We start from the raw sequence: 25,718 nt of genomic DNA on the forward strand, positions 1-25,718 counted from the left end.
AGGTGGGGAGCCCAGGGGCTGATGGGAAGGATGCCTCCCATCAGCCCCTCCCAAGTCAGGACAGAGCCATGTCCCCATTCACAGGGACACCAAGGACACCAGCCCTCTTCCTTCTGACCTGCAGTCACCTGTCCAGCCACCGTGCATCTGGCCTGTGGCCCCTGTTTGGAGCTGGTGGGGGGACACGCCCCTGGGACTCTGGGAAGGCTTCCCCTGTGGGTGGGCCCCGGCCAGGCCTGGGGGGTGGGCAGCAGGGGCAGGCGACATGGGCTGGGGGAGGGCAGTGCCCAGTGGGGCGGAGAGGAGGGACAGCTCCAGGGCCATGTGGGCTTGCAGGGCACTTGGGGGCCTTCTGCTGCCTGTACCCCCAAAGGCTAGCCCCCCACAAAGGCAGAGCCCGCAGGAATTGCTGCCTTGCACAAGGTGTGGGGGCAGCAGTGGTCCCCAGTGGGCAGGAGCGGGTGGGGGGTATGGCTTTGGGACCACCCCCAGTCCGGGTCTGGCGGGGTCCCCGTTCTCAGTCAGACCCAGGCTGGAGCCGAGACTGCCCGCCCCTCGAGAGCAGGCCCGTGGGTGTGGAAACAAATGCTCGTTTAATTTAGGGCACGGGGACACCTGAGGAAGGAGCCCGAGGGGGCGGGGCACAGAGCGGGCAGGGCAGGCCATCCCTGCCAGGCCCCAGGAGGGCGGGCCTGGCCCAAGGTCATCGGCAAGTCCACGGGCAGACGGAGCTTCTCCGGGAGGCACCAGTGCCCGCCACCTCCACCCCCCACGCCCTGGCGGTGCCAGGGACCCGGCACACAAGCAGCAGCTCAGAGTTCGGGGACCAAATGCAGCCAAACCAGTTCTGGGCACAAGGCCCCGGGAGTGCCGCGCGACAGCCAGCTCTGCAGCAGAGGGGCGGGGCACAGCGGGGTCGGTCGTCCACCTCCGGCGCCAGCGGGTCCGGCTCACAGGCGGTCCCCCGCCAGCTTGCACACGCGCTTCACCCTGGCGTAGGGCCCCAGGGAGTCCTCGAACACGAAATCCCAGAGCACCTTCACCCACGAGTGGTGCTGCGGCAGGTGGTCGTAGTACTCGGGCGCGATCTTCCGCACCTGCGGGAGGGGAGCTGGTCACGGGCTGCGCCTCGGCTCGGACGGGCCTCCGCCACACGCACACGGGAACATGCACACACAGACACACACACACACACACACACACACACACGTTTTCCCGCCTGGGTACCCATGTCCAGCTTGGCCAGGCTGGCTGGTGCTGACCATCCCTTAGCCAGGGCACAGTCTCTGCCCCTGCCCCTGCCCCGAGTTCGAAATGCACCCTTCCGTCCCCAGGGCCCACGCTGGAGTTTCTGACCCACGAGCCCAGGGTGGGCCGGGTCCTCCTCCCTCAGGCTCCTACCGAGTCCTGGGGCCCAGCCCAGCCTGAGCCCCACTGTGCCGTGGCCACGTCCACGCTCCTCTGCACCCGCTGCTCCTCTGCCCTCCCCGAGCTGACACCCCTCACCCCAAACCCCTCCTCGCAGCCTCGGTGCTTGTCGTTTCCCAGGGGCCTCCCTGCACCCCTCGCCCCCTCCAGCTCCCAGCCCCGATCTGCACCGGACACCCTCAGCTGCCTCCTCCAGGGAGTACTCCCAGCCTCAGCACCCGGCCTGCTGGCAGAGTGCACGGGGTGCGGGGGTGGGGCCTCCGCTCCCCATAGAGGACACCCCCCTGCTCAGGGGCTGTGTTACAGCTGTAGGCAGGGCTCAGGGGGAGGAGGTGACCCCCACTGGAGCAGGCAGGGAGCCATTCGCTGCTCTCAGAAGGGCACTCCGTGACCACCTTGGGTCCAGATTCTGGCTCTGCTCCTTCCTGCAGCAGGCACTCTCTGAGCCCCTGCCCTCTCATCTGTGAAATGGGGACAGTGAGGGCACCTGCCAAATCGGCTTATGGCGAGGCCTCAGTCAGAGGGTGCCCGGCTCAGAGCACGGCCTCAGAGCCTTCAGCAGGACAGGAGGGGTGGGGGAAGGGCAGGCGCTGCCCACCAGACGAGTGCTCACACAGCCACGTGCACAGACACGTGCACACTCAGGCACACGTGCACCCACCCACACAAAGGCATGTGCACACCCACGCACACTCAGACGGCCTCACTGCCCCCCTCCCCTCCTGCCCCCCAGTACCGGGGCACCTCAGCTGTCTCCAGCCCGCCCACCCAGACCGAATGACTCCTCCCCCTCCCGCCTCCCACTCCGTCCCCCCTCAGAAAGTCCCCGCCCACAGGTCTCCCGGGGCAGAGCCACCAGCCGGGGACTCCCACTCTGCACGGAGGCCTGGCCCCCTGGGTCACAGAGCCCACCCTGTCCGTTCTGTGTCACGTGTGCCCCCAGGAAGTCACAGGGCAGTGACGGGAAATGAGCAGGGACTGGCAGCCAGGAAGGAGAGGGGCTTTACACACGGTCACTACTGCTGCCCCATTTTACAGAAGGGGCAGTCAAGGCACAGAGAGGGCGGGCGGTTTCCCCCGGGGGTGCCCAGCCAGCACATGCCGCAGCTGGGCTCAAACAGGTTCCCATTACACTAACTGGTCTAAACTAAATGTCCCCTTGAGCCCCTGCCTCCCCCGGGTACCCCTCCTTGGGGCACTCGCCTGTACGGTGTGGCCTTTCCCTTTGCCCTGGGGGCCACAGCTGGGACCCTAGCCACCCCGGGATCAGCACAAAAGGAAGAGAAGGTCAAGGTGTGGCCCCAGGCCCCCTGCCACGCCTCCCCACCCCCTCGGACACCGCGCTCCCCTCACCACGGCGCCCCCGCAGGCAGCCACGTACCAGGGGCAGGTTGCAGCCGGGGATGCTGGGGAAGTCGTGGTGCTCCATGTGGTAGCCCACGTTGAAGGTGATCCAGTTGAGGGGCCCGTAGTAGGAGTAGGTCTCGTGGCCCTTGAGGAACATGTAGTGCTCAGCCACGAAGTGGCCAGAGATGGGGTGCAGACCCAGGCCCAGCAGGGAGCTGGCCAGGAGGTAGACCACGGGCTTGAGCCCCCAGAGGGCAAAGATGGTCAGGTCAGCGGCCAGCTGGACCAGGGCATTGAACACCTCCATGCGGGTCAGAGCCTTGGGGTTCACGCAGAGCGGCCGGAGCGAGTAGAACAGGGGCTGCAGCGCCAGCCAGACCAGCTTGCGGGCCGGCGTGCAGAAGAACCAGCCCTCCAGGCGCGTGGGCACGTCCACGTCCAGCCCGTCGCCGCCCAGGTAGCGGTGGTGGTCCACGTGGTACTTCTTGAAGGAGGCGGCATAGGGCACGCCCACGGGCAGGTTGGCGAAGACGGCGAACCAGCGGTTGCGGGCGGCGCGGCCCGTGCCGAAGGCGGTGTTGTGCGAGATGTCGTGGATGGCCAGCGTCAGCGAGTGGTTCACGCAGCCGCCGAAGGCGTAGGCCCAGAAGAACAGCCAGCGCCACGCCAGCCCCCGCACCAGCCAGCAGGCCAGCAGCTGCGCCAGCACCATCCCCAGCACCGTCCACTTGAGCTGAGGGTCCGGCCGCATCAGGGCCTTGATGGCGGGGTACTTGGCTGCGGGTCGGACGGGGAGAGAAGGTGGTGAGGGGGGCTCGGGCTGCGAGGGCCCCCCGCCGTACCCTGTCTTCCTCCCTCCTCCCTGCATCCCGTCTGCCCAGCGGGCTTCCCTCTGGCCCTCCTTCCACCACCCACCCACCACCCCAGACGGTGACAGGGACACACTCGCCCACCCCGCCCCCGGAGGGTCCGGCTGAGACACTGCCCCTGTGCCTCGGGGCGTGGGGGCAGCCTGGCCTGTGCCGTGCGGAGACAGGCAGACCCGCCCGGTGCCGCCTGGGACTTCCCAGAGCGAGGGGGGTCGTTGCCACCAGCCTAACTAAAGAGCAGGTGTCACGGAAGGTCACAGAAACGTAATGTCAGGAATCCAAGCAGCCTGGCCAGTGGCTCAGTTGGTTAGAGCATCCCAGTCTGCCAAGGTACCAGGTTCAATCCCTGGTCAGGGCACAAAAAAGGGGAAAAAATCGATAAATTAAAAAATAAATGTTAGAGAAATCCAAGCAGCTGCAGAGAGAGCCAGGAGCTGACGTGCAGGGCCCAGGGGACCCGCCCCCGGGGTCAGCCGACTGGACGCCCAGGGTCGGCGGCCTCGGGGAGCAGGGTGGTGGGGGAGGGGAGCGGGGAGGGTGCTGGCCCGATCTTGGGTTTCAGTGCTCGGACAAGGGCTGGAGAAAATGGGTTTATGTTGGACAGTGGGTGTTTGTTACAGTATCTTTTGTACTTTTCCATGTTTTGTTTTACAGTAAAAAAAAAAAAAAAAAACCGAGAGCAGGAGCTGGCCAAGCACCTGAGGTCCGTGCCGGCCAGAAGCAGCAGACAGTGCAGGAGCAGAGGGAAGGGTGGGGGGTCGGGCGTGCCTCCTGGGAACCTCCCCAGCTGCTGGGCAGGAGGGGCTGGTGCTGCATGCAGGGTCAGGGCCAGGGACAGACAGGGGGTCGGGCGCCCACCAGGCCTGCTCCGCCCCATTCCCAGGGCAGAGCAGGCTGGCCCGCAGAGGTGCAGCCTGGGCTGTGATGCTCTGAGAGGGAAACTGAGGCTGCCAAGGGCGGGGCTGGTCCCTGGGCACCCCTCCTGCCTCAGGCTCACCCTCCCAGGCTATCCCGGGAAGGGGGTCCCGGGACTGCGGCAGAGGCAGCCGGGTGACAAGTCCCTGCCTGTTCCTCCAAGTGACCCAGGGAGTTGCTCCACTTTGTGCCTGGCCAGGAAGGACCTGACCTCTTGGCCGGCCCACGGCCCCCACAGCCAGAGATGTACAACTACACCACAACACCCAAGATGTGCAGCTAACCAATCAGCACATGGGAAGATGATGATGTCATCAGTCACTAGGGAAACACAAATCAAAACCACAATGAGCCCTGGCTGGTGTGGCTCAGTGGACTAAGTGCCGGCTCGCAGGCCACGCAGTTGCTGGTTCGATTCCCAGTCGTGTCACATGCCTGGGTTTCATTCCAAGTCCCCAGTAGGAAGCGTGCACACGTGCTCATGAGGCAGCCACACATTGATGTTTCCCACTCTTTCTCCCTCCCTCCCCCTCTCTAAGAATGAATAAATCCGAGAAAAACAAGGCACAACGAGATACCGCCGCCATTGCTTCACAAAATAACAAGCTGGTGACAACGTAGAGACATTGGCACCCTTGTTTGTACGTTTCTGGTCAGGTTACAAAGTGATATGTGGATGCTGTGGGAAATCATTTGGTGGCCCCTCACAAAAAAACAAAGTTAACCATAGAATGACCGTGACCCAGCAATTCCTCTCCTAAATATATACCCCAAAGAATGTACATCAAAGACACCATGCGCGCCCATGTTCACAAACTGTTCACTATAGGCAAAAGGTGGGGCAACCAGGGAAATAGTATGCAGCCACCGAAAAGATGGACACCTCCCGCTGTGAGGCCGATCGGCCCTGGGAGGCCCTGCGCAGCGTGGCGACCACCCTCGGTCCTTCCGTGCCGCACGTTCCGAAGCTGTTAGGAGGGTAGATCTGAAACATTCCAATACCGGGGGGAGCACTGTCGCTGTGTGGTGATGACGGGTGTCAGTCAGACTCGGGGTGACCATCTTGCAATACATACGAACACCCAATCCCAGCCGTATATTGGAAACGGATCACTGTTACATGTCAGTGATACCTCAATTTCTAAAAATCCTTATATGGAACTTTCCACCCTCTCTCTTTCCTAGTGCCAGTTCCCTCAATCCTGCTCCGTGGAACTGACTCCCAAATAAACTGCCAGCGCCCCCAGAAGGAGTGAGGCGCTGATGCAGCTGCAGCGTGGCTGGGCCTCGAAGACGTGGGGCTCAGGGAAGGCCGCCGGCCCCAGCGGCCAGCAGCCGCATGAGTCCGCCGACACGAAATGTCTAGGGCAGGCGAGGTCACAGAGACAGAAAGCAGAGGTCACCGGGCGGGGGAGGGGGCGAGCGGGGGAGGGGCGCTGGTAAGGGGCGGAGAGCTTCTGGTGGAAACTTGGAAGTCCTTTTGACGGCTGCACGGCGCTGTGAGTGTACCAAGTGCCAGCAATCACACACTTGCACAGAGTTGAAATGGCACATTTTAGGTTCGCTGTATTTTACCACCATTTTTTGTGCCTTTTAAAAAAAAATTCCCAGCTCCAGGAAGGCAGCTCAGCTCCACGTGCCGGCTCTGCTCCCGAGAGTTGGCGGCAGGACCAACAGAGCTCAGGTGCGGGCTGGGGAAGCTCAGGTGCGCACGGGAAGCTCAAGGTGCGTGCGGGAAGCTGGGGAGGGCCCAGAGCAGGGGCGCAGTCAACCCACGTTTACCACGGCCAGTCAACCACGGGCCGAGAGGCACGGTTTACGGCGCACGCGGGCCACCAGACACTCCCGCAGACAGCTCACAGCTGCGCGAAGGCGCTGGGGGGCGGGGGGAGCCCTGCGGACGGAAACCAGGCTGATGGGCTGCTCCCCCGGGCTCGCCGGCGGGCCCCAGGGCGGCTGCAGAGGGAGGCAGCCTGGCCGCCCAGGAAACACCGGAGGCTCCGCAGGGTGCTCAGCACCCCAGCCTCATCCCGTCAGGTGGGGCAAGAGACCAAGGGCCCCAGCTGCTGCAGCTCGGTGGGTTGAGTGCAGGCCTGCGAAGCAAAGGGTTAGGGTTTCGATTCCCGGTCGGGGCACACGCCTGGGTTGCGTGCGGGCCCAGTTCCTCGGGGAGGGGAGCGCAAAAGGCAACCACACACTGATGTTTCTCTTCCTCTCTTTCCCTCTCCCTTCCTGTCTGTCTAAAGTTAAATAAAATCCTTTTCTAAAAAAGAAAACAAAGGTTGTATTTAAAAAAAGAGAGACCAAATGTGGCCCCCCCGTGGGAGGGGGTGCAGGAAGCGGGGTTCATGCCACCCTGTTCCCGCCCCCAAAGGGGTCGGAGTGACTGGGCCACTGCGGAGGCGTGGCCCAGGACAACGGGTGCCTCCACTGGGACCGGGGGCTTGGGGGCGGCAACGGCCCAGATCCAGCAGGGAGAGAAGGAATGTCTTTTTTTTTTAGACAGCGGAAGGGAAGGACAGAAGGAGAGAAACATCCCTGTGTGGTTGACTCTTGTGCGCCCCCTCCTGGGGACCCGGCCTGGCCCACAACCCAGGCATGTGCCCTGGCTGGGTATCAAACCCACGACCCTTTGGTTCACAGGCCACCGCTCAATCCGCTGAGCCACACCTGCCAGGGCAGAAAGTGTCCTTTTGATGGCTGGGGGGAGAAGGATGTGCCAGCAACCTGAGCGCCCAGAAGGCCCTCACCCACAGCCCAGTGCGGGGAATCACAGGCAAGGTCCTCTGAACCTTTGCGTGCCTGGTGTGGGGCCGGGACCTCAGACTGCAATGCTCCACCGGTCTCCCGCTCACCGGCAGTGGCCTCTGGGCACCAGCCTCCCCCCTCAGCCCCAGGACCCAGGCCCGCCCCTGCCAAGGCACAGCTGGGGGCCAGTCCAGCCTCCAGCCTGCACGGGGCGTGCCTCCCCTGCTTCCCCTTGGAAGGAGGCCAAGCCTGGGGCAGGAGGGCAGGGCAGGCTGCACCTGCACCAGGTGAGCGCAGGCTGGCGCGATCTGGGGCCGCGGACTCCAGGACCCTGGCTCTGGGGTCCAGGACAGAACACGGTCCGACCCCGTGGCCCTCGGAGGCCAGGGCGGCTGCAGAGTGGGCCTCAGGTGCGCCGTCGGCACCCAGAGATCATCCGTCCCACCTGTGGGGGAGCACAGGCGAAGACCCCTGGGGTGCCTCCCCTGCCCCGCCTCTGCCCAGCCCCCCTCCAGGGAACTGGTACCCCTTCCCCTTTTTCACAACAGTGTCCCCCAGCTCGGCCCCCAGCTCGGGGTACGGCCCTGGCAGGGCCTGGGGTGCCTGAGCCACAGCCCCTTCCCCGGCTGACCAAGCAGGCCCAGCCGCCCCACCTCCCCCGCCTCAGGCTGCTCACCTGAGGCCATCATTAGGCCTCAGGTGACTGTTGTTGAATCCAGTTCTCGAATCTGAGAGGAGAAGCCGCCTCTCTCTGACCTTCGGGGCCCTGGGTGCTGGTCCTGGAGGCCCCGGCTGGCCCCGGCTGGCCCCGGCTGGCTTTGAACCACCAGGGCAGGCCCATCGCCCCTGGCCACGCGGGTCAGTGGGCCCGTGTCCTGCTGGAAACAAGGAGATACCGGGTGATGGGGAAAGCTGGGCAGCCCAGGCGCGAGCCCTGGGCCACCTCACTGTGCCCGGAGCACCTCCCAGGTCCCAGGGCAGGGAGGAGTTGCCCCAACGAGTGGAGCCCAGCGCACTGGGAAGGGGCCCCAGCTGGAGAGTCCCCAGCAGAGACCCCTTTAGAAGTGGGGCTCCTCTGGACTGTCCTAATAGCTAGCCCCGTTGAGCAGGGGGGTGCCCACACACACACCCCCCTGCCGGCCAGGTGGAAACTCGCTCACTCAAGGAGAACATCTAACCCCTTCCTTCCAAGAGCTCTCAGCTCCCTGGGGAGGGGGAAGGCCTGGGGACCCCCTGGGAGAGACAGACACTCTGGGGACCACCGGCCACACAGACCGGAAGCTGAGGTTCCTGGGCAGGTCAGGGTTTGGGGTGACTGGAGCCATGGGCTTGAGGGTGTCCCCTGCTGGAGGTCAAGGAGAGTCACAGACAGGAAGACGGGATGGGTGCCTGCTGAACTTGACAAGGCCACGGGGGCTGCAGCAGGAGCCATTTTAACGTGGCCGGAGTGAGACCGCTGAGGGCTGGGGCAGTGAGCACGGGCATGGGGGGCTGGTGAGGCCGGGGGGGGGTCCCGGAGGAGGCGCTGGCCCGACAGGAGGGCCCTCCGGCAGGACTCAGGGAAGGGGGACAGGGAGTGGGGGTGAGTGGACAGGCAGGGTGGGGGACTGCTCAGCTCTGCCTTCTCTGGGTCCCAAAGGAGGAGAGGGAACCGCACCCTGGAGAAGCCCCCCAAGAGGAGCCCTGGGCCCCGGCCGGACACCCAAAGCGGGCCCTGCCGGACCGGGCAGTGCCCCCGGTGGGACACTCAGGCCCCCAGCCACGAGGACGGGAGCAGGCGGGCCAGGGCCCGCAGGCACGAGCACAGCTGGGGGCCCAGCGCGGCCGGCCGGCCACCTGGAACCAGAGACAAACACACCCACGCAAATGTGGCCCGGAAGCGGCCGAGCCCAAAGCAGCTGGGCAGCTGGCCACCAGCAACGGCCATTGCTCGAAGTCATGCTGTCCAGGCATGACAGAGACAGCAGGTCTGAGACCGGGGGGCGGGGGGGGCCAGGGAAGGGTCAGAAAAGGCAGGGCAAGGGCGGCGGTGCCCAGGCTCGTCCTCGGGGGCCCGGAGGCCAAGCCTGTGGGATGCCAGGCCCAGGCCCAGACATGGGCAGGGGCCGCACACCGGCCCGGAGTCCGACACGCACCGGTCGGTCTGTGAGGTGCCTCGCAGGGCGAGGAAACAGGTTCCACCAGGTGAGAGCACCTGACTTCCACCGCCCCTCCCCCCAGAGTGAGCGTGGGGGTGAGGGCGAGGGCTTCCCAGGCTCCCTCAGCCGAGGGGCTGCCTCGCAGCTGGGCCGCCTGGAGGCGAAGTGCCCAGAGAACACCTGGGTGCCCCTGGGCCCGCCCTGAGCCCCTCTGGGCCCGAGGTGCCCACTCTGACAGCCCCGGGGCTGTGAGCGCACGGAGGTGGTGTCTGCCCCGGGGCTCGGGGGCACGGGGCCGCCACGGGGCGGGGAAGGCGAGGAGGTGGCAGGTGCTGAGGCCGGGACACGTGGCTCCAGCAGGTGTGTGCGTTACACACGTGTTCACACGTGGACCCCGAGGACCCGGAGAGCGGAGCAGAGCAGGACCCACACCTGCCGGAGGGAGGGGAGCTCGACCCCGGCGCCCCGCCACCCCCCAGACCAGTCTCCACTGTGGAGCTGTGGTTCTTCCCGGAACCCCCCTGACCAGCTCTGCGGGGCCAGCCAGGCGGAGGGAGGAGGGCGGGCACGGGTGGCTGGGCCCCGCCCCCCACGGGCAGAGGGAAGTCCCGGGCCCTCGGCGGCTGGGGTCGGGATGACGATGAGGTCTTCCCCCCCACCGCCCTGGTCCCCAGCGGGGCTCCCAGGAGCACTCGGGGCTTCTTCCCCCGTCCACGGGGACCTCCCACGTGCTGGGCCCGGCACCACTGAGGACTGGGCACCACTCCCCCGGGGACGCCAGATGCCGTCGCGTGCCAGTCCCATTCGACAAGTCCTTGTCATGGTCTCCCGGCACCCCAGTCGCCCAAGCCGCAAGTGTTCCGTCTGAGAGTCAGCTCCTGCGGCCCGCCGGCGTCCGCGCCCCTGCCGGCCCCTCCGCCCCGGAGCTGCTGCGTGTGGGGCGCCAGGGGCCCAGGGCGTGTCCCCTCGTTGTCCCCTCACCAGCAGCAGAGCAAGCCCACCACTGACAGCTTCCCCCAACAGAGGCCCCCCAGCCCTCGGGTCCCCCGCTTCCTAACCGGCTTCCCTGCAGCCCGGCCCTGATGTGTGGGCCTCCCCTGTCCCGAGGTCCGTCTCTGTCCCGAGGTCCGGCTCCCGCCTTTTCAGTTTGCAGCCAGAAGACCAGTCTCGTCCTGCCGGGTCAGCGTGCGAGGGGCTGGGTGGACCTGGTTCGAGGCAGACAATGTGGACAGGGGTCCAAAGCGCCTTCAGAGGTCGCCATTCTCTGCCTCCTCACCTGCCTCTGGCCAAACCTGCTTCTCGTTCATGCACAAACAGTAGCTGAAGGTCTGTGACCGCCGGGACCCAGATCTCCGAGGCGGGAGCAGTTCCCAGGCTGCGCGGGGGGTGGCACGCCAGGGCCCAGAAGTGTGTATGTCCCAGACCGAAGGGGCCAAGGGGACACACACACACACAGACACACAGACACACAAGTCCACTGCCTTTCCAGCGAAGACCGGGGGGATAAAGGATTTAGGATATGGGGGCCAGGCTGTGGCGGGAGCGCGCTCGGCCCCAGGGGCCTTTTCCAGGCGGTGGAAATGCCCTGCCTGAATGGATCACCAAACGGCACCAGGCGGGGCCTTGCAGTGAGTGGGTGTCACGGGGCAGAAACTGCGCCGCACAAAGGCTGGAACCAGTGCAGGAATGCGGGCTAAGCAAAGCCAGGCAGGAGACACGGCACACCCAGCAACACGGAGGCCGGAAGGGGACACGTGGGTTGGCACCTGCCTTGAGCCCTGCGTCAGAGACCTGGGGATGGACAGTGGCTCTGTTCAGGTCCAGGCTCAGGCCAAGCAGCACTGGGCTGGGTCCGGTCCCCCGGCCCCACCACTCGCTGGGTCCCCGGGAACAAGGACCAGCTAACCCCCGGGGTTCCGCGGCGCGCAGAGTGTAGGCGTCCGGAAGGCGACACGGGAAGAACAGGGGAGAGTGCCCCGTGGAAACACAGAGGGCCGGCAGGGAAGGCGCCCGCCCCCTGGGGAAACCCAGAGCCCCCAGAAGCCCTAGAAACTAAACTCGCAAATCAAGAGAAAGGATAAACTTCGATGGAAAAGGAACCAAGGGCGTGAGGAGAAAGCTCACAAAAGAAAGCAGTGACGCCCTGGCTGGCGTAGCTCAGTGGATTGAGCTCGGGCTGCAGACCACAGTGTCGCAGGTTCGATTCCCAGTCAGGGCACATGCCTGGGTTGCAGGCCACGGCCCCCAGCAACTGCACATTGATGTTTCTCGCTCTCTCCCTCCCTTCTCTCTCTAAAAATAAATAAATAAAATCTTAAAAAAAAAAGAAAGCAGTGACATCGAGGAAGAAAAGGTCAGCCTCACGCACCAGCTGAGAAACGTCGCTCGAAACAGGGTGTCTCCCAGTAATGCAGCTGGCAGGGACCGCACCTCAAGCTGCGGGCTGGGGCTGCCGGGCCCCGCCCCCCAGCGGCCCCGCGGAGAGGGAAGCCCCTCCCAGCGCCTGGCAGGCACTGGGCGGAGCCGAGACCCTGCCTGTTGTTTCGGGGGTCCACTCAACCTCTCTAGAAAGTCCGAGCGGTGCCAGGCCCGGAGGGAGTGGCCCCTGCCCTCCAGGAAGTTCGGAGGTGTTGGGGGGGAGGGAGTCGGGGGGTGGAAGCCGTCACCCCACACATCAGTGCGGGATGGCAGACAGGGCAAAGGCCGCGAGGTGAAATCGCCCAGGCCTCCCTCCCGGAGATGAGGGAGCAGGCGGCGGTGGGGGCAGGAGTTTGCACCTGCCGAAGGCTCGGCTCGCACCTGCGGCTGGCTGGCGCGCACCCAGCGGGCTCCTCCCTGCCCGACTCTGCGGTCAGCGAGGAGGCATGATGGCCACCTGCAAGTGACCACGACAGAAATATTTATAGGACCAGGGAATTTATCATTCCCTCGAGACGGTGGGGGGGGAGAGGGCGGGGGGTCACGTTGACCAGCGTGCAGTGTGTGTTGTTAGAGAATGTTCTAGAGAGAAGGGACATGTAGGCTGAAACCTGAAGGGTGCTTAGGAGTTCAGTCGAGGAAACGTAAGGGAAAAGCATTCTGGCAGAGAGAACAGCATTTGCAAAAGCCACGACGTAGGAAATGGGCGGGGGGGGGGTTGCATTCCACCGAGGGGCCAGGGAGCGACTTGCAGGGGGAAGGCGCAGCGGCCAGGGCCTGGTTGTGTTGCAGAGGCCAAGGCAGAGATGGGCCGGCCCCCGGGGGACTTCAGCAGAGAGGACACGACTGGTTCATGGGGCCCAGGAGGAACCCCTAAAGGACCACCTATTGTCTGTGCTGGGGCAGGCCAGACCACCACCCCTCCGGCCTCCTCACCCGACGTGGGGTGCCAGGGCCCCTCCTTCCCTTGGCCGGCCGCCCTCCCCGCCCTTACCACACCCATCACAGCCGGCCGGCCTGTCTCGGGACTCACAGCTCTGGCTAGAGGGTGGCTGGCTCATGGCCGGGCCGTGCCACTCAGGACAGGACGGGAGGAAGGCCGCCCTCCTTCTGCTGCGGACTGCAGGGGGGGGGGGGGGGGGGGCGGCTAGGTGGGCCCGGGCTGCAGCCTCCGCCTGGTGGAGGGGGCGGGGCAGGAGAGGACGCCCCAAGGTCAGCCCGCTGTCCCGGGCAACGCAGGAGTGAAGCAAGTCCCCGCACTCCCCGAGGACAAGGAGACGCGGCCAGCTCTGCTCTGGATTTCAGGGCTGGCCCCACAGGGCCCCGCCGACCAAAGCCTTCCCTAGGCAAACGGTCCAGCCAGTGCCAAGAGCCTTACTTCCTGTTTTCCTTTGATTATCTGAACTTCTTACTACGTGTGTGCCCTGTTTTTATAAGTAAAGAACAAAAAGAAAGCCACAAAGCTATTTGTTTTTGAAAAGACAAATCCAAAGCCTGCTTCTCGCTCCGCAGCCACGCCTGGCTTGGCTTCTGATCTCAATGGGCCCAGGTTCTGGCTGGCTCTGTGCCTGCCCTCAGCACAGGAGGCCTGGGCCTGCCGCGGCCCCGAGGTGCACGGCTCTTAGGGGCTGCTGCAGGTCCCCCTTTCCCTAGGACGCGGTGCCCGGGGGAGCATGGCCCGGCCGGCAGGAGCTGCAGGCGGACTTCGCCCTGCCCAGAGAGCACCCGGCCGGCTCTGTGCCAGGACCTTCTGGGTCCTGACTGACAACAGGGTCTGCATTGGGCCACTTGGCACGGGCACAGCAGCCCCCCGCGTGGGGCCGGAGCCCGCCCAGACACCAAGCTGGCCTCGGTGGCCACCGAGCTGCACGGCCCTGGGCAAGTCGCCTCCCTTCTCCGAGCCTCACGCTGCTGCCTCTCCTGCAAAGAGGCGCTGGCTGGCAATTACACATGTTTCTCTGCAGCTGGGAATGGCACAGGCGTGCCCCTGTCCTCGAAGGGAATACGCCTGACTGCAGGAAGTAACAGTTATCGTGCAGGTAACTTTTACCCTGGGCACTCAACATTCCCTCCCCTTGCCCTGCACAACAGGTCTGCAGGGAAGTCCTGCTCTCACCCCTCCTAACTCCGACAAGCACCCCCCCCCACCCCGTGTCTTCCTCTGTTCACTGACTTGCCCGGGGTCACAGGGCTGACGAGTGAGTGCCGAGGTCCTCGCCAGCAACTGAGGCCACCACACCCTGGACCCCTGCAGCCTGCCCCAGGGAGATGAGGACCAGACCCAGAGGGACTGAAGCCACGGAATGCCCTCACCCAGGCAGGGTCCTCCAGGGCAGCCAGGGGGGCTTCCTGCAGGAGGTGGGACTGAGCCGTAGCCAGCTGGGCAGAGCAAGGAGGAAGCACATTCAGGCAGGTGAACAGTCAGTGCAAATGCCCGGGAGGGAGGGAGAAGAGCATATTTCAGGTTCATTAGCTCGAAGCTGGGTGCAGGGGGAGGGACCCACAGCACCCAGTGGACACGGAAACGATCCAGGCTCCTGGGGAGTCAGCCCCGAGGAATTTGTTTGGTCCTGCCCTGGCCGAGTCACCTCCCTCTCCACGTCTCCCAGCCTCTCCGTCACCCTGCCCGGCCAGCTCCAGGGTGGGTTCCAGAGCCTATGGCCCCTCCCTTCAGAGGGAGCCTCCTGCATGTCCCGGAGTGCTGGCAGCACGCTGGGCGCCTGCCCCTCCGGGACCTCCTTTCCCCTCGTTCCCACTCGGCCAGGCAAGGAAGAGCGTGCCGATACCACAGTCCATCTCGCCTCCCAGCCGTCTCCACCTGGGGCCAGGCACCGGGTGGGCCCCGTAAGGGTGGGGGGGGCAGGGGAGAGCTGGCTGACAGGAAGGAAATGCTGCCTTGCCTGAGGCCTGCGGAGGGGGCGGCTGCCCCCACGCTGGTGGGAGCTGGTGGGGGGGGGCGGCCAGGCAGTCGGCAAGGCCCCTCCCATCCACCCCCAGAAAGAGGGACGCCGCTGCCACTGGGAGGACCACAGACAATGTGGGGCTGTTCCTCACCTCACAGGAGAAAACCCCAGAGTCACAAAGCCACCCAGGGGTCACCAGCCCTGACCCCCAGCGGGAGTGGGGTACAGCCCCGCACCAGGCACTCGGCGCACCCGGGGCCTGGGAGGGCAAAGCAATGGGGTGCGTATTTCCATTGCCTCGGGGCGTGGTGGGCAGAGAGCCACCAAAGGGAAACCACTCAGGGAAAGAGCCAACCCCTTCAAATGCAGCAAGAACACAGTTTCTGTCAGAGCCGAGGGCAAATGACCGAGAAAACTACTTTCACCACGGGAGACACAGGGTTAAAACCCTGCGAACCCCAGAGCTCTAACAACAAGCAAAAGACCAACCCCAAGAGAAAAAAAAAAGAAATTAAATGGTCAGTTAAACACAAAGACCAGCCATTGCATCAATGTGCATTAGGCCCGCAGGAAACAGGATTGCATCCTCAGGCTGATGGGCAAAGAGGAAACGTGTGGCCAACCCCAGGTGCGGGAAAGGGTGCCGGGAAAGGGCCACCTGTCCTGGGGAGGCGGCAGGGTGCCCCCCGGACCACTCCCGGCGCAGGAAGCCGCCTGACACTGTGGGGCGACTTGGGTGGCATCTAGTAAGAGCTGTTTGGGAGGCGTGGGGCCTTTATCCCACAGTCCTGGGTCCAGAGGGGGCCGCTGGCGTGAAAGATGGCGCGCCCGCCAGACCGCGGGCGGCGTGGGTGAAAACGGCCTCAGAGGCGCTCAACGACAGAGGGGCAAGATCCTGGGCAGAACGGGCCGCATTTCATAGTACCATCTTCGGTTTTTATTTTATCACTGTTAAATGTTAGTCCTCACCCGAGGGCGTGCCTACTGATCTTAGGGAGAGGGGGGCGAAGGGAGAGAAACGTGGATCGGTGGCCCCTGGCGCGTGCCCCAACCCGGGCCCAGCCCGCAACCTTTCGGGGACCACTCTCCAACCCGCTGAGCAGCGCCGGCCCAGGCCAGTCTCGGTGTTTTTAAAAACGGTTGTATCTCTGGTTCCGCGTTTGCTTCCTTCGAGGTGCTCATTCTCTCTACACCTGGTCTGGGGTGGACTTGGTGGCCTCGGGGCCCCGAGATCCGCCCACCCGGGCGCCTGTTGCCGGCGGAGGACCGGCGCCCGCGAGCCTCCTTCCCGGGCGCGGACGGCGCATCCCGCCCACAGAGGGGTCCCCCCGCCCCCCCCCGCCCCGGGTCGACTCCTGCACCGCCGCGTCCCGGGTTTGCTCCCAGGTCCCCGCCGGGGGCTCAGCAGCTAAGCCGCGCTCCCCAGCGCACGGGTCCCGGCTCGGGTCCCCGGGTCCTGGAGCCCCAGACGGAGGCAGAGACGCAGGGGCGTTCCAGACCCAGGCGGGGACAGGCGAGGGGACCCAGGGCCGGAGAGGCCAATGGAGGCGCGGCGCTCCCACCCTCCCGGGGCAAGGGCAGGGGCAGAGGGGCGCCCGCGGGGCCTGGGGCCGGCGCTCACCGAGCATCTCCTTGCGGCGCTGCGTGTGCGGCTGGTCGGTGTAGACCCACTCGAAGTCGCTGCGGCCCGCGCTGTTGCCCATGGCGAGCCCGGGAGCGCGTCGGGGACCGGGCACGGCTCGGCTCCACTCCACCTGTCGCTGGGTCCCCGGCGTGCGAGACAAGTTCGCGGCTCCGAGGCGGGGACTCGGGGGGCGGGGCCTGCAGGGGCGGGGCCAGGTGCGCCCCGGGACCGCCAGACCCCAGGCGCTGCCGCCTAGTGTCTGCCGGAGGCCGCGGGGCTCCGACACCGCCCAGGTCTGGGGGGAGGTCGCAATGGCTCCGGGACCCTCTGCCACCCGCGTGGGGAAATGGGACTGTGAGCGCGCAACCTGAGAGAGTCCCTGGCGGCCGGGTCGTTCGGGGACGCCCTGGTGCGCTGCCCCGCCCTCCCTGTGGGGCTCGCCCCGGGGGCGGGGGGCGGGGGAGGGGAGGCGTCCTGGGTCACAGAGATCGCGCTGCCGCTGAGCACCGGTTCTCCCCGCCGCCAGGTCCCTCGAGTTCCTGCTACTCCTGTCCCACCGGCAAGCTGGTGATGGGCCCCCTACTGCAGGAGGGCAGAAATTAATGAAAAAGCAGGTGCTCAGGAAAAATTCACCCCAGCAATCCTCCCTTCCTCTACCCGCCCCCCCCCCTTCACTTAACGCAACAACGCAGAGGGCGAGTGAGGTGTCTCACGACCTCGTGGGGAGTCAGCCCCCACCCCGCCTTCAGGTGCAGCGTGGGACACGGGGACACCTGCCCAGGAAGAGGCCTATTATGACTCAGGGTGATACGTGCCACGACACAGGTAGGAGTAACTACAGTCCAGAAGAGGGATCTTTTGCCTTGGGCCTTGACGGAGGAGTAGGAGTTCAACAGCTAACAGTGGGAAGGGGGCTGGTGGTAGAAGAAACGGCGCGGGCAAAGGCTCAGAAGCCTGGAAGAGCCTGACGTTTCCTGGGTGAAGAGCCCAGGTGTGTGGGAGCGAGGGCACAGGGCTCCTCGTAGTCACCCTCCCGGGGACCCCTGTCTCCTTCCTCTCTCTCCTTTGGGGGGCAAGCCTCGTGCACGCGGGGACCACGGCCCGGCCATGCTGGGAGCCGCCCGGGAGCCGCCCAGGAACCACAGGCGGGCAGGTAACAATGCGAGCTCCCCTGCGGCCTCCGGCAAGTCCAGGGTCCAGGGGCGTGGCGCCGTTGGCAGGCCTCCCTCCGCCCCGGGCGCAGGCAGCCCTGGCAGGAGCTGAGTAAGAAAGCACCTGCGCGGGGCATCCTGTGACAACCAGCTCCCGGTCCCCAGTCAGGTGTGGGGCAGGGCAGACGGAGGCTGGGTCCCCCGGCCTCACCCAACGGGGAGAGCCCGGAGCCCACCGTTGCCCGGAAACAGAACCCCCGCTCCCCGGGCCCATCTGCTCTCTCCCCAGCCAGAGGGACGCTGCCACCAGCTGGCACTTCCCATGCAGGGAAACGGGGGCCCAGAGCTGAGGAGGGCCTTCCCTGCGGAGCGCGGGAGCAAAGCAGGACAGGCCCCGACCTTTGACCTGAAGGGGCCCCAAGTCCGAGTGTGGGCCCCTGCGCTGCGTTCAGTGGGTCCCAGCTCTGCCTTCGGGGGACACCGCCACACTGGCCAGCTCCCTCCGACCCAAGGAAAGGCTCAGAAAGCTTCACCCACACGTGCACCCCAAGATTGAGGCTGTGGGAGAAACCAGCAGCCCCGGCTTCACTGCGTGGAGGAGGAAACGGAGGCCCAAGCGGGAGGAATCGAAGGCCACGCTGGAGACAGGCATGGCGTGAAACAAAAGTTCAAGACACGTGCCTCCCAATCCAGCGCCCTGGCCAAGCAACCCCCGATTCCCTGAGGTCGGCCCGGACCCTGGAAGCTCAGCCCGGCAGTGGAGGAAAGTGCACCTTGTCTGTCAGGCGGTCGGTGTCCCAGGTGGGGTCCTGGGCCAGGGAAGGGGCCTTAGGGGCGAACCAAGGGAATCGGAACAGAGTGTGGGCGTTGGTGAATACCAGTGTGTCGATATCAGTGCATTAATTGTAACAAATGCGCCACAGTTACACGACATTAAAAGAAAGAAATTTTGGTGTGGAAGCTAACCGAACTCTCAATACTAGCTTCACAGTTTTTCGGTAAATCATGAAGCTTATTTTGTAAAGCTACAATAGGTAGGTATATCCAGAGAAATAGACGAGTTTGTTTTGGTTTAAAGTCGCTAACGCCATTAGCAACAGGGACTCTCACAGCTGGAAACCGAGGGTGCTCCAACAAGACCAGCCACTCTGCCCTGACCCCTCCACGCCCCCACCCCCACCCCCACCCCACCCCTCAAGGGCCACAGCCCGAGGGATGACCCTCCCAACCCTGACTGCAGGACCAGAGGCCCTGGGTCCGAGAGCTCTGCTCCCACACCCGTAGACTTGACTGTAGCCTGGGCTGCTCAGCGGGGGTCCTCTTTCCGGCCCAGATCTGCAGGAAAAAGGCCAGAGTTTGCGGGTGCGGCCCCTCCCAGCGGTGCCCCTCCCAGGGTGCCCGAAGCACCCTGGGACTCAAGCTGCCTGCAGCCCTCTCAGCCCCCGTGGGAGGGAGGTCAATGCCTGAAAGAGGACCGAGCACCCCACCCAGGAAAACAGTTACTGGAGGAGCAGAACTGGGCCGAGGATGGGGAATAACCCTCTCCCAAGAGACACAAAAGGCTGTTTCCCCCATGGAGTGAGTAAATAAGGCAGAGATGGAAGTGTGTAAGCAGTCTGTTAAAGAAGAAGAAAACCCAGCCCCACCTGCTGTGAGTCAGACAGTTGGAGCGTCATCCCACGAATTGAAAGGTTACGGGTTCGATCCCCAGTCAGGGCACACGCCTGGGTTGCGGGTTCCGTTCCCAGCCAGGGCGTGTGCAGGAGGCAGCCAGTCGATGCTTCTCTCTCACACCGATGCCTCTCTCTCTCCCTCTCCCTCCCTCCCCCCTTCCCCTCTCTCTGAAGTCAACGAGCTTGTCCTCTGGTGAGGATTAGAAGAAGAAAAACCACCCCACCCTCTGTTCCAGCGAAAGCACACGAGAGAGACTAGGAAGGCAGACTCCCGGCACCGCCTGCGACCGCTCTAAGGACGAGGATGGAGAAGCAACGTCACCCTTCGCTGCCTCGTTTTCCTCATAGAAGTCGCCTGTCCCAGGAATTATAATCACAACTTAGTCATACGTGGTGACGGTTACCCTCATCTGAAATAAACTTTTATAGCGTGCATTTATTTTAATACTTGCTTGTCGCCTGTTCCTGCCTCTGGAGGGTCTTGTGCCCTGGGGGTCACGCCTGGCGTCCATATGCCCAGAACAGTGTCCGGCAAAGAAGGTGCCCTTGATAACAATTGGCTCAATGAAAGAACAAACACGACAAACATCTGGTCAAACGAGTAATGGACGAAGATTCCCCAAATCAGGAGAGAGACGCGAGTCCAGGGTGTGTCACGGGTTCAAACATGGTTCAGCCTCCGTGGGAACTGCAGCAGGACCTGCCAGCACCCGAGGAGGGCCACCCGGGACCCAGGAGTTTCGCTCCTGGGCGCAGGGCCCCAGAAAGGAAGGTGCAAGCCCACCGGACGACCAGGGCAGGGGTGTTCGGAGCAGCTCTGCCGGTAGGGCCCAGCCCTCAGCCACAGGAGGAGAGCGGGCAGAAGTCGCATGGTGACGCGTGCCCTGCGGCGGTGCGTGGCCATAAAACCAAGACCGATGCCCACACCCACCGGTGGTGCGTCACCTGCGCCTCTGTTTTCTGTGCTTCTGATGCTGTGGCTTCTTGGGGTGTCGCTGACCCCGAAGAGACTGCCCCTCCCAGGACCAGACGGTTCTGCAGACAGTCCATCAGCACTGAGCCCAGGTGGGCGCCTTCCACGTGGGCACTGACCAGCGGGGTGCCCGCGCTCAGGGCCGGTGTTCCTGCCCGCATCCCCGGGGCCTGGCACCAGACACTGGCCGGACAACCGCGATGAGCTCACCCAGACGGGCCGGGCCTGGGCCAGCCTCCCCTGCCTCCCCAGGACACTGCGTGGGAGGCTCCCGCCCGGCCGCACCCGCCCCGCTCTGCTGTTCCTCCCGGGAGCCGCACCAAGTGGGCTGCCAATGGCGGAGGTCAATGGCGGAGGTCCCCCAACCTGTCGGCCTCGCCACAGGTGGCTCAGAATGAAACCTGCGCATGGCAGGCAGGTGGCTTGGCGTCAGACGGCGGTGGCAGGTCTGGAGACTGCTCTCTGCACGGTAAGGGGCTCGGCAGCCATCCCCAGCAGCCTGGGAGGTGCCGCAGCCTGGCACCGGGGCACCTGGCACCACCGCTGTGGCCGTACTTGCAGGGCTGGCTGGGGACTGGCTTCCGGAACCAAGAGCTGAGCCCTCCTTGAGCTCTGGCCGGAGCCCTGGCTCTGGGAGGGCGTTGCCGGGCACCCCTTTTCCTCGCTTGATGAGCTGAGCTCAGGAAAGGCTCCTCCAAAGGGAGCGAGGTGGGACACTCCCCTGGCCCTGCAGCATGGGTGGTGACACTCGGAGGTGCCACGCTCCTGTATCTTTCAGCCTGCCCCAGGGTGCCGAGGGGTGCGCTGCTCGCCACCCAGTGAGTCACAGCGTGGGAGGGCGTCCCCTCTGTGGCCACAGCACCCCAGGTCCTGCGCGAAGTGCCCTCGTCGTGGGTTTGTCTCGGGGCTGCCCCAGGCTTCCCTCCTCCAGTGGGAGGGGGGCCGCACCCGGAGGGAGGACCAGGGGTGAGGAGGAGTGGGGAGGAGGGGGTCAGGAAGCGGGGAGGGACGGAGGGACCTTCACGGCAGAGGCTGCTGCGAGACACGCTGCTGGGCCTCTCCCCCTGCCCCTTCCTTCCCCATCAGCCCGGGACAGAACACGAAAACCACAGCTGCAAGCGGCTAAAAGCTTAAAACAGAAAAAAAGGTGGGAGGGGGCAGGCCGGGGAGGGTGGGAAAGGAAAAAAAAAAAAAAACAGAAGAAAAGTCCACTAGCTACAGAGAAAGAAAGCAAAAGGTTAATAAGTAAGTTACATATTTTATATATTTGTAACACTATCTGATGAATAAAATTTACATGGTTACCTAGAACGAAAGTCCATAATTTGACTCAAGCGGAACTCAAAAGTTTATGCAATAAAAATTTATAGAATAATTGTCTATAACAAATATACAACCAGATGTATATATACTAAAATAAATAACAAAAGGCTGTTAAAAGTGCCAACTGGTGCCTTGGCTGGTGGGGCTCAACTGGTGGAGGGTAGCCCCATAAACCGGAGAGTTGGGGGTTTGATTCCCAGTCAGGTCACAGACGTGGGCCGCGGGTTCAGTCCCTGCCCCCGGAGGTGATGGACTGGTGTTCCTCACGTCGATGTCTCTCTCTCTCTCTCTGTCTCTCCCTTCTCTCTCCAAAGTCAATAAGCACGTGTTCTTTGGCGCCTCTACAACAGAGGTTCTACATCATTTGCTAAAACACACCCATTGACAAAACCTTAGGGAACTACTACTGGGATCAAATACTGGGGGTCGCACTAAATTTAAACACTGTCGCCCCTATAATCTCAGGGAAGTAACGAAAGATAAAACAGAGGGAAACCAGATGCACCTCGTTTGAACGGGGCTTTGCCCACGTTTCCCGCCGGCACGGAGTCCCGTCGCTGGTTAGACGGACACTGAGAAGGGGCGCAACGGGCGCGAGGGGCGGGGCTTAATAACCTGGCCGGCACGAGCCGGTTTGCTTCGCCAGGAAGCTCCAGCTTCGCACCCCAGGGGACCACGGAACTGCCTCGCCAAGGGGAGTGACACTTGTCCCTTCTTCCCTCCAGCACTGGTTGCTGGGGGCACAGGGGAGGTGCTGGGCCACAGGGGCCTGCCAGCCTAACTAGGGGTGCAGACCCCTCCAGAACCCATGAAAGCTTGGGAAGTTGATTGGTCATTTTGAAAAGTCAGCTGGTCCATCCCAAAACCAGGCTAATATAATCCCAGGGGAACAAGGAATCTCTCTATCTCCCCCCCACCCCCAGCCCCGTGATGCGCTCACGCCGTTCATTCCTGCGCGCTCTCGCCCGGGAGCACGCGATCACACGCGGCCCGCAGCGAACGCGCGGCAGAGGGCATGGGACCCCCAGGGACTAAGCTCTCTTTGCCTTTTGCCAGTGACCTGCACTCACACCTCGCATTTGTGTGTCCTCTCTCCACAGCCACGTGGTCCGTGGCCACGCATGCAAGCTCCACGCGCAGGCTCCAGGAGGCGCCCGAGTACCGCAGCGCAGCACCGCGCTGCGGCCGGAAACACGCGAAGCTGGCCGGATGCTGGACCGGACTCGGCTGTGCAGAAGAAACTCTGGACACCGGCTTTCGTCCTGGCCTTGCTGAGGACTGGACCTTTTCCATGGTGGGAGGGGCAGAGCTGGGGCACTGCAGGTAAGGAGGGGAACCCCCTTATTGTGCGTCATCCATAAACCGCACCACGGCCCCCCCCTCCCCTGCGGGTCTCCGGAAGTTCTTGTCCCCGGGAACCACAGGAGCGCCCCTTCACGGACAGTGAGAGCGCTTCGTGCTCCAGAATACCCCAAGCTGGGCAAAGACGTGTTAACGGAAGGAATAAATTGAAATTAAAGTCTTTGGCATGTACACATTGGCTTGATTAATGGGACCTGCAGTTAAAATATTACTAGGGCCCAGGGTAAGTTCACACGGGGCCTTTGAGGAGTGAAACTTACCCTGTGACACCTAATCCATGACAGGCCCAAGCCCTCCGCGTGACCCACTGTTCCACCGAGGAGCTTGGCTATTAGGAGCCCACAACCCGGAGGCCTGGCCGCTTGCCCATCACCGAGTCACCAACGACACTGACCACGGAGGCCAAGTTGCGTAGGGACTTCTGGACTGGAGGGCCTACCCACAGGCTCAGCCACGAGAGCGAGACCCACACCCCTGAGGGGGGACCCACGGGGCCGGCGCACCCCAGGGGGCGTGGCCCCGGCCCGGCTGGCTCGCTGCTGGACATGAGGGAGACGGCTGCCCCCTGGCGCTCAGGCCTCTGCCCCGCAGCCCCATGGGCTGAGGCGCAAGAGGAACCCGCCCCACAGGGGTTGCTTTTCTTCCTTTGAGCCTGGGGATCCTTCACGCTCGGGGCTCGCTGTCTGCTCAGCCTCACCCTGGTACGCAGGATGCTCGCCGCTGCGGCAGCGCACCCGCCTACGCCCCCTCGCAGAAGCTCACCGGGCCAGGCTGCGGATCAATGCAGAGGACCGCTCGCTCCCCAGGGCCTCCTTCTGCTCCCCCCCACCCCAGTTTTCCACCCAGACTTTTTGGGTAACGCCCATGTCAGCGAGAGTGTTATGGACCAGCCCAGAGGGACTGCTGTTTCTACTGGTGCGACTCCATTTCATCCTCGTAATAAAACGTCGTCTGTGCTCTCACACTACACGGATTCTCTGCCATCCCCATGAAGATTCCTCCCTGTGAGGTCACAGCATCCAGAGGCCAAATGTACTCATCGTGCCCTTTCAGTTTCTGTTATTCTTTTTCGAAGTTCTTATTTATCTTAGAGAGAGAGAAATATCCATTTGTTATTCCACCTACTTATGCATTCATTGTTGATTCCTGCATGGGAATCGAACCCACAACCTTGGTGCATCAGAACGATGCTCCAAGTCACCGACGCTACCCAGCCAGATCGGGCTTTCCAGACTCCGGAGAGGCTGCCCCGCCCAGGGCTCCCAGTTCCTGGAGGCAGCGAATGCCTGGCCTGGGAGGGTGCCTTTCACATGCAAACCAGAACCATTCCGGAGCCCGGGGACCACAGTGCACCCAGGCAACCAAGATGGAGGACTCGTAGTACTAGATGTCAAGACAATGACAATGTGTTACTGGAGAAAGGACACACAGAACAATGGAACACAACAGAAAGCCCAGAAATAGACCCACACAGTTAGAGCCCGCTGACCTCTGACATCAGACCAAAGTCAGCTCTACGGAGAAAGTCCCTCAGTAAACGGAGCAGGAACCACTGGGGGTCCACATGCAGAAGAATCGAAGAACGGAGACCCAGACCTTACATGACAATTAATTCAGAATGGGTCATGGGTCCCTTCCCCCCCCCACACACACACACACTGGTGTGGCTCAGCGGGCTGGGCGTCGTCCTGCAAACCAAAGGGTGCCTGGGCGGGGTCCAGGTCGGGGCACAGGCCAGGTAGGGGGCAGGCCGCTGGCCAGGGCGGGAGGGGCGACGCCCAGGGGTGTTCCTCGCGCTCACTGATGTTTCTCCACCTCTCCTTCTCCCTCCCCCTCTCTCTAAAAATAAATAAAACCTTTATAAAACATGGTTCGTAAACCTAAATGTAAAATGCAAAACAACAAAACTTCTTGAAGAAAACATAGGAGAAAAATCTACATGACTTTGGGGTTGGTGATGAGTTTTTAAACACAACACTGGTAGCATGGTCTAAGAGAAAAAATGTAGTTTCATCTTTATTAAAATTAAAAATGTCTGTTCTGTGAAAGACACCGCTGAAAGAATGGGGCGGGCGAGCCCCAGGCTGACAGAGAACAGCTGCTGAGCACGGATCTGAATAAAAAACCTTTATCCAAAATATACAAACAATTCTTAGACGTCAACAGTTAGAAAACACTTGAACAGCAATTAAAATTAAAAAAAGAAAAAGAAAAGAACCAACTACATATACTACAGTGGCCCCATAAGATAATGGAACTGAGCTCTGGCTGGCGTGGCTCAGTGGATTGAGCTCCAGACTGCAAAGCAAAGGGTCACCGGTTCGATTCCCAGTCGGGGTGCATGCCTGGGTTGCGGGCCAGGTATCCAGTAGGGGGTGAGTGAGAGGCAACCACACACTGATGTTTCTCTCCCTCCCTTTCTCCCTCCCTTCCCCTTCCCCTTCCCCTCTCTCTAAAAATAAATAAATAAAAATATTTAAAAAAGATAATGGAACTGAAACTCTTCCTGTCCGGCCACACCGCAGCTGTCCTCACATCATCACATCACAGTGCAACACGTCACTCGTGTGTGTGCGCGGTGATGCTGGTGTCAACACACCTGCCGCTCTGCCAGGTGGGTAAACACATAGCCCAAACAAACAGAAAACAGAAAACAAGCAGCCCAGCTAACGAACAAGCAAAGATCTGGACACAGCCCTCCCCACACAGGGCAAACAGGGTGCACAAGGGCGGTCAGCATCCTGTGTCGTCATCGGGAGAACGCAAATGAGACCAACGAGGAGACACACCTCTGACTGGGACCGGCTAAGATCCAGAACGCTAATCGCGCCACGAGCCGCGGCGGA

At 63.0% G+C, this 25,718-nt stretch overlaps 1 protein-coding gene and 1 long non-coding RNA gene across 5 annotated transcripts; one reads left to right on the forward strand and one right to left on the reverse strand.

The window, feature by feature from the left end:
- Nucleotides 1–574: 574 nt before the first annotated feature.
- Nucleotides 575–16,601, reverse strand: DEGS2 (delta 4-desaturase, sphingolipid 2). Its single transcript, XM_045821939.1, has 3 exons — nt 16,388–16,601; nt 2,810–3,552; nt 575–1,097 (listed from the first exon to the last, which is right to left on the reverse strand). The coding sequence occupies exons 1-3, from the start codon at nt 16,467–16,469 to the stop codon at nt 951–953; spliced, it is 972 nt and encodes a 323-aa protein (XP_045677895.1). The 5' UTR covers nt 16,470–16,601; the 3' UTR covers nt 575–950.
- Nucleotides 16,602–16,659: 58 nt separating this feature from the next.
- On the forward strand, nt 16,660–25,187 carry LOC123807863. 4 transcript variants are annotated; one of them, XR_006783728.1, is made up of 7 exons: nt 16,660–16,799; nt 16,917–17,215; nt 17,468–17,543; nt 17,831–18,342; nt 19,389–20,656; nt 22,611–22,833; nt 23,157–25,187. It is a non-coding gene; the product is annotated as an uncharacterized LOC123807863 (long non-coding RNA). The 4 variants fall into 4 exon arrangements; XR_006783730.1 differs by having other exon boundaries at nt 19,451–20,656; XR_006783729.1 differs by lacking the exon at nt 17,468–17,543.
- Nucleotides 25,188–25,718: the final 531 nt, after the last annotated feature.

Source organism: Phyllostomus hastatus, unplaced genomic scaffold, assembly GCF_019186645.2.
Source record: "Phyllostomus hastatus isolate PE091 unplaced genomic scaffold, TTU_PhHast_1.1 phas_scaffold_501, whole genome shotgun sequence".
Lineage (NCBI taxonomy): Eukaryota > Metazoa > Chordata > Mammalia > Chiroptera > Phyllostomidae > Phyllostomus > Phyllostomus hastatus.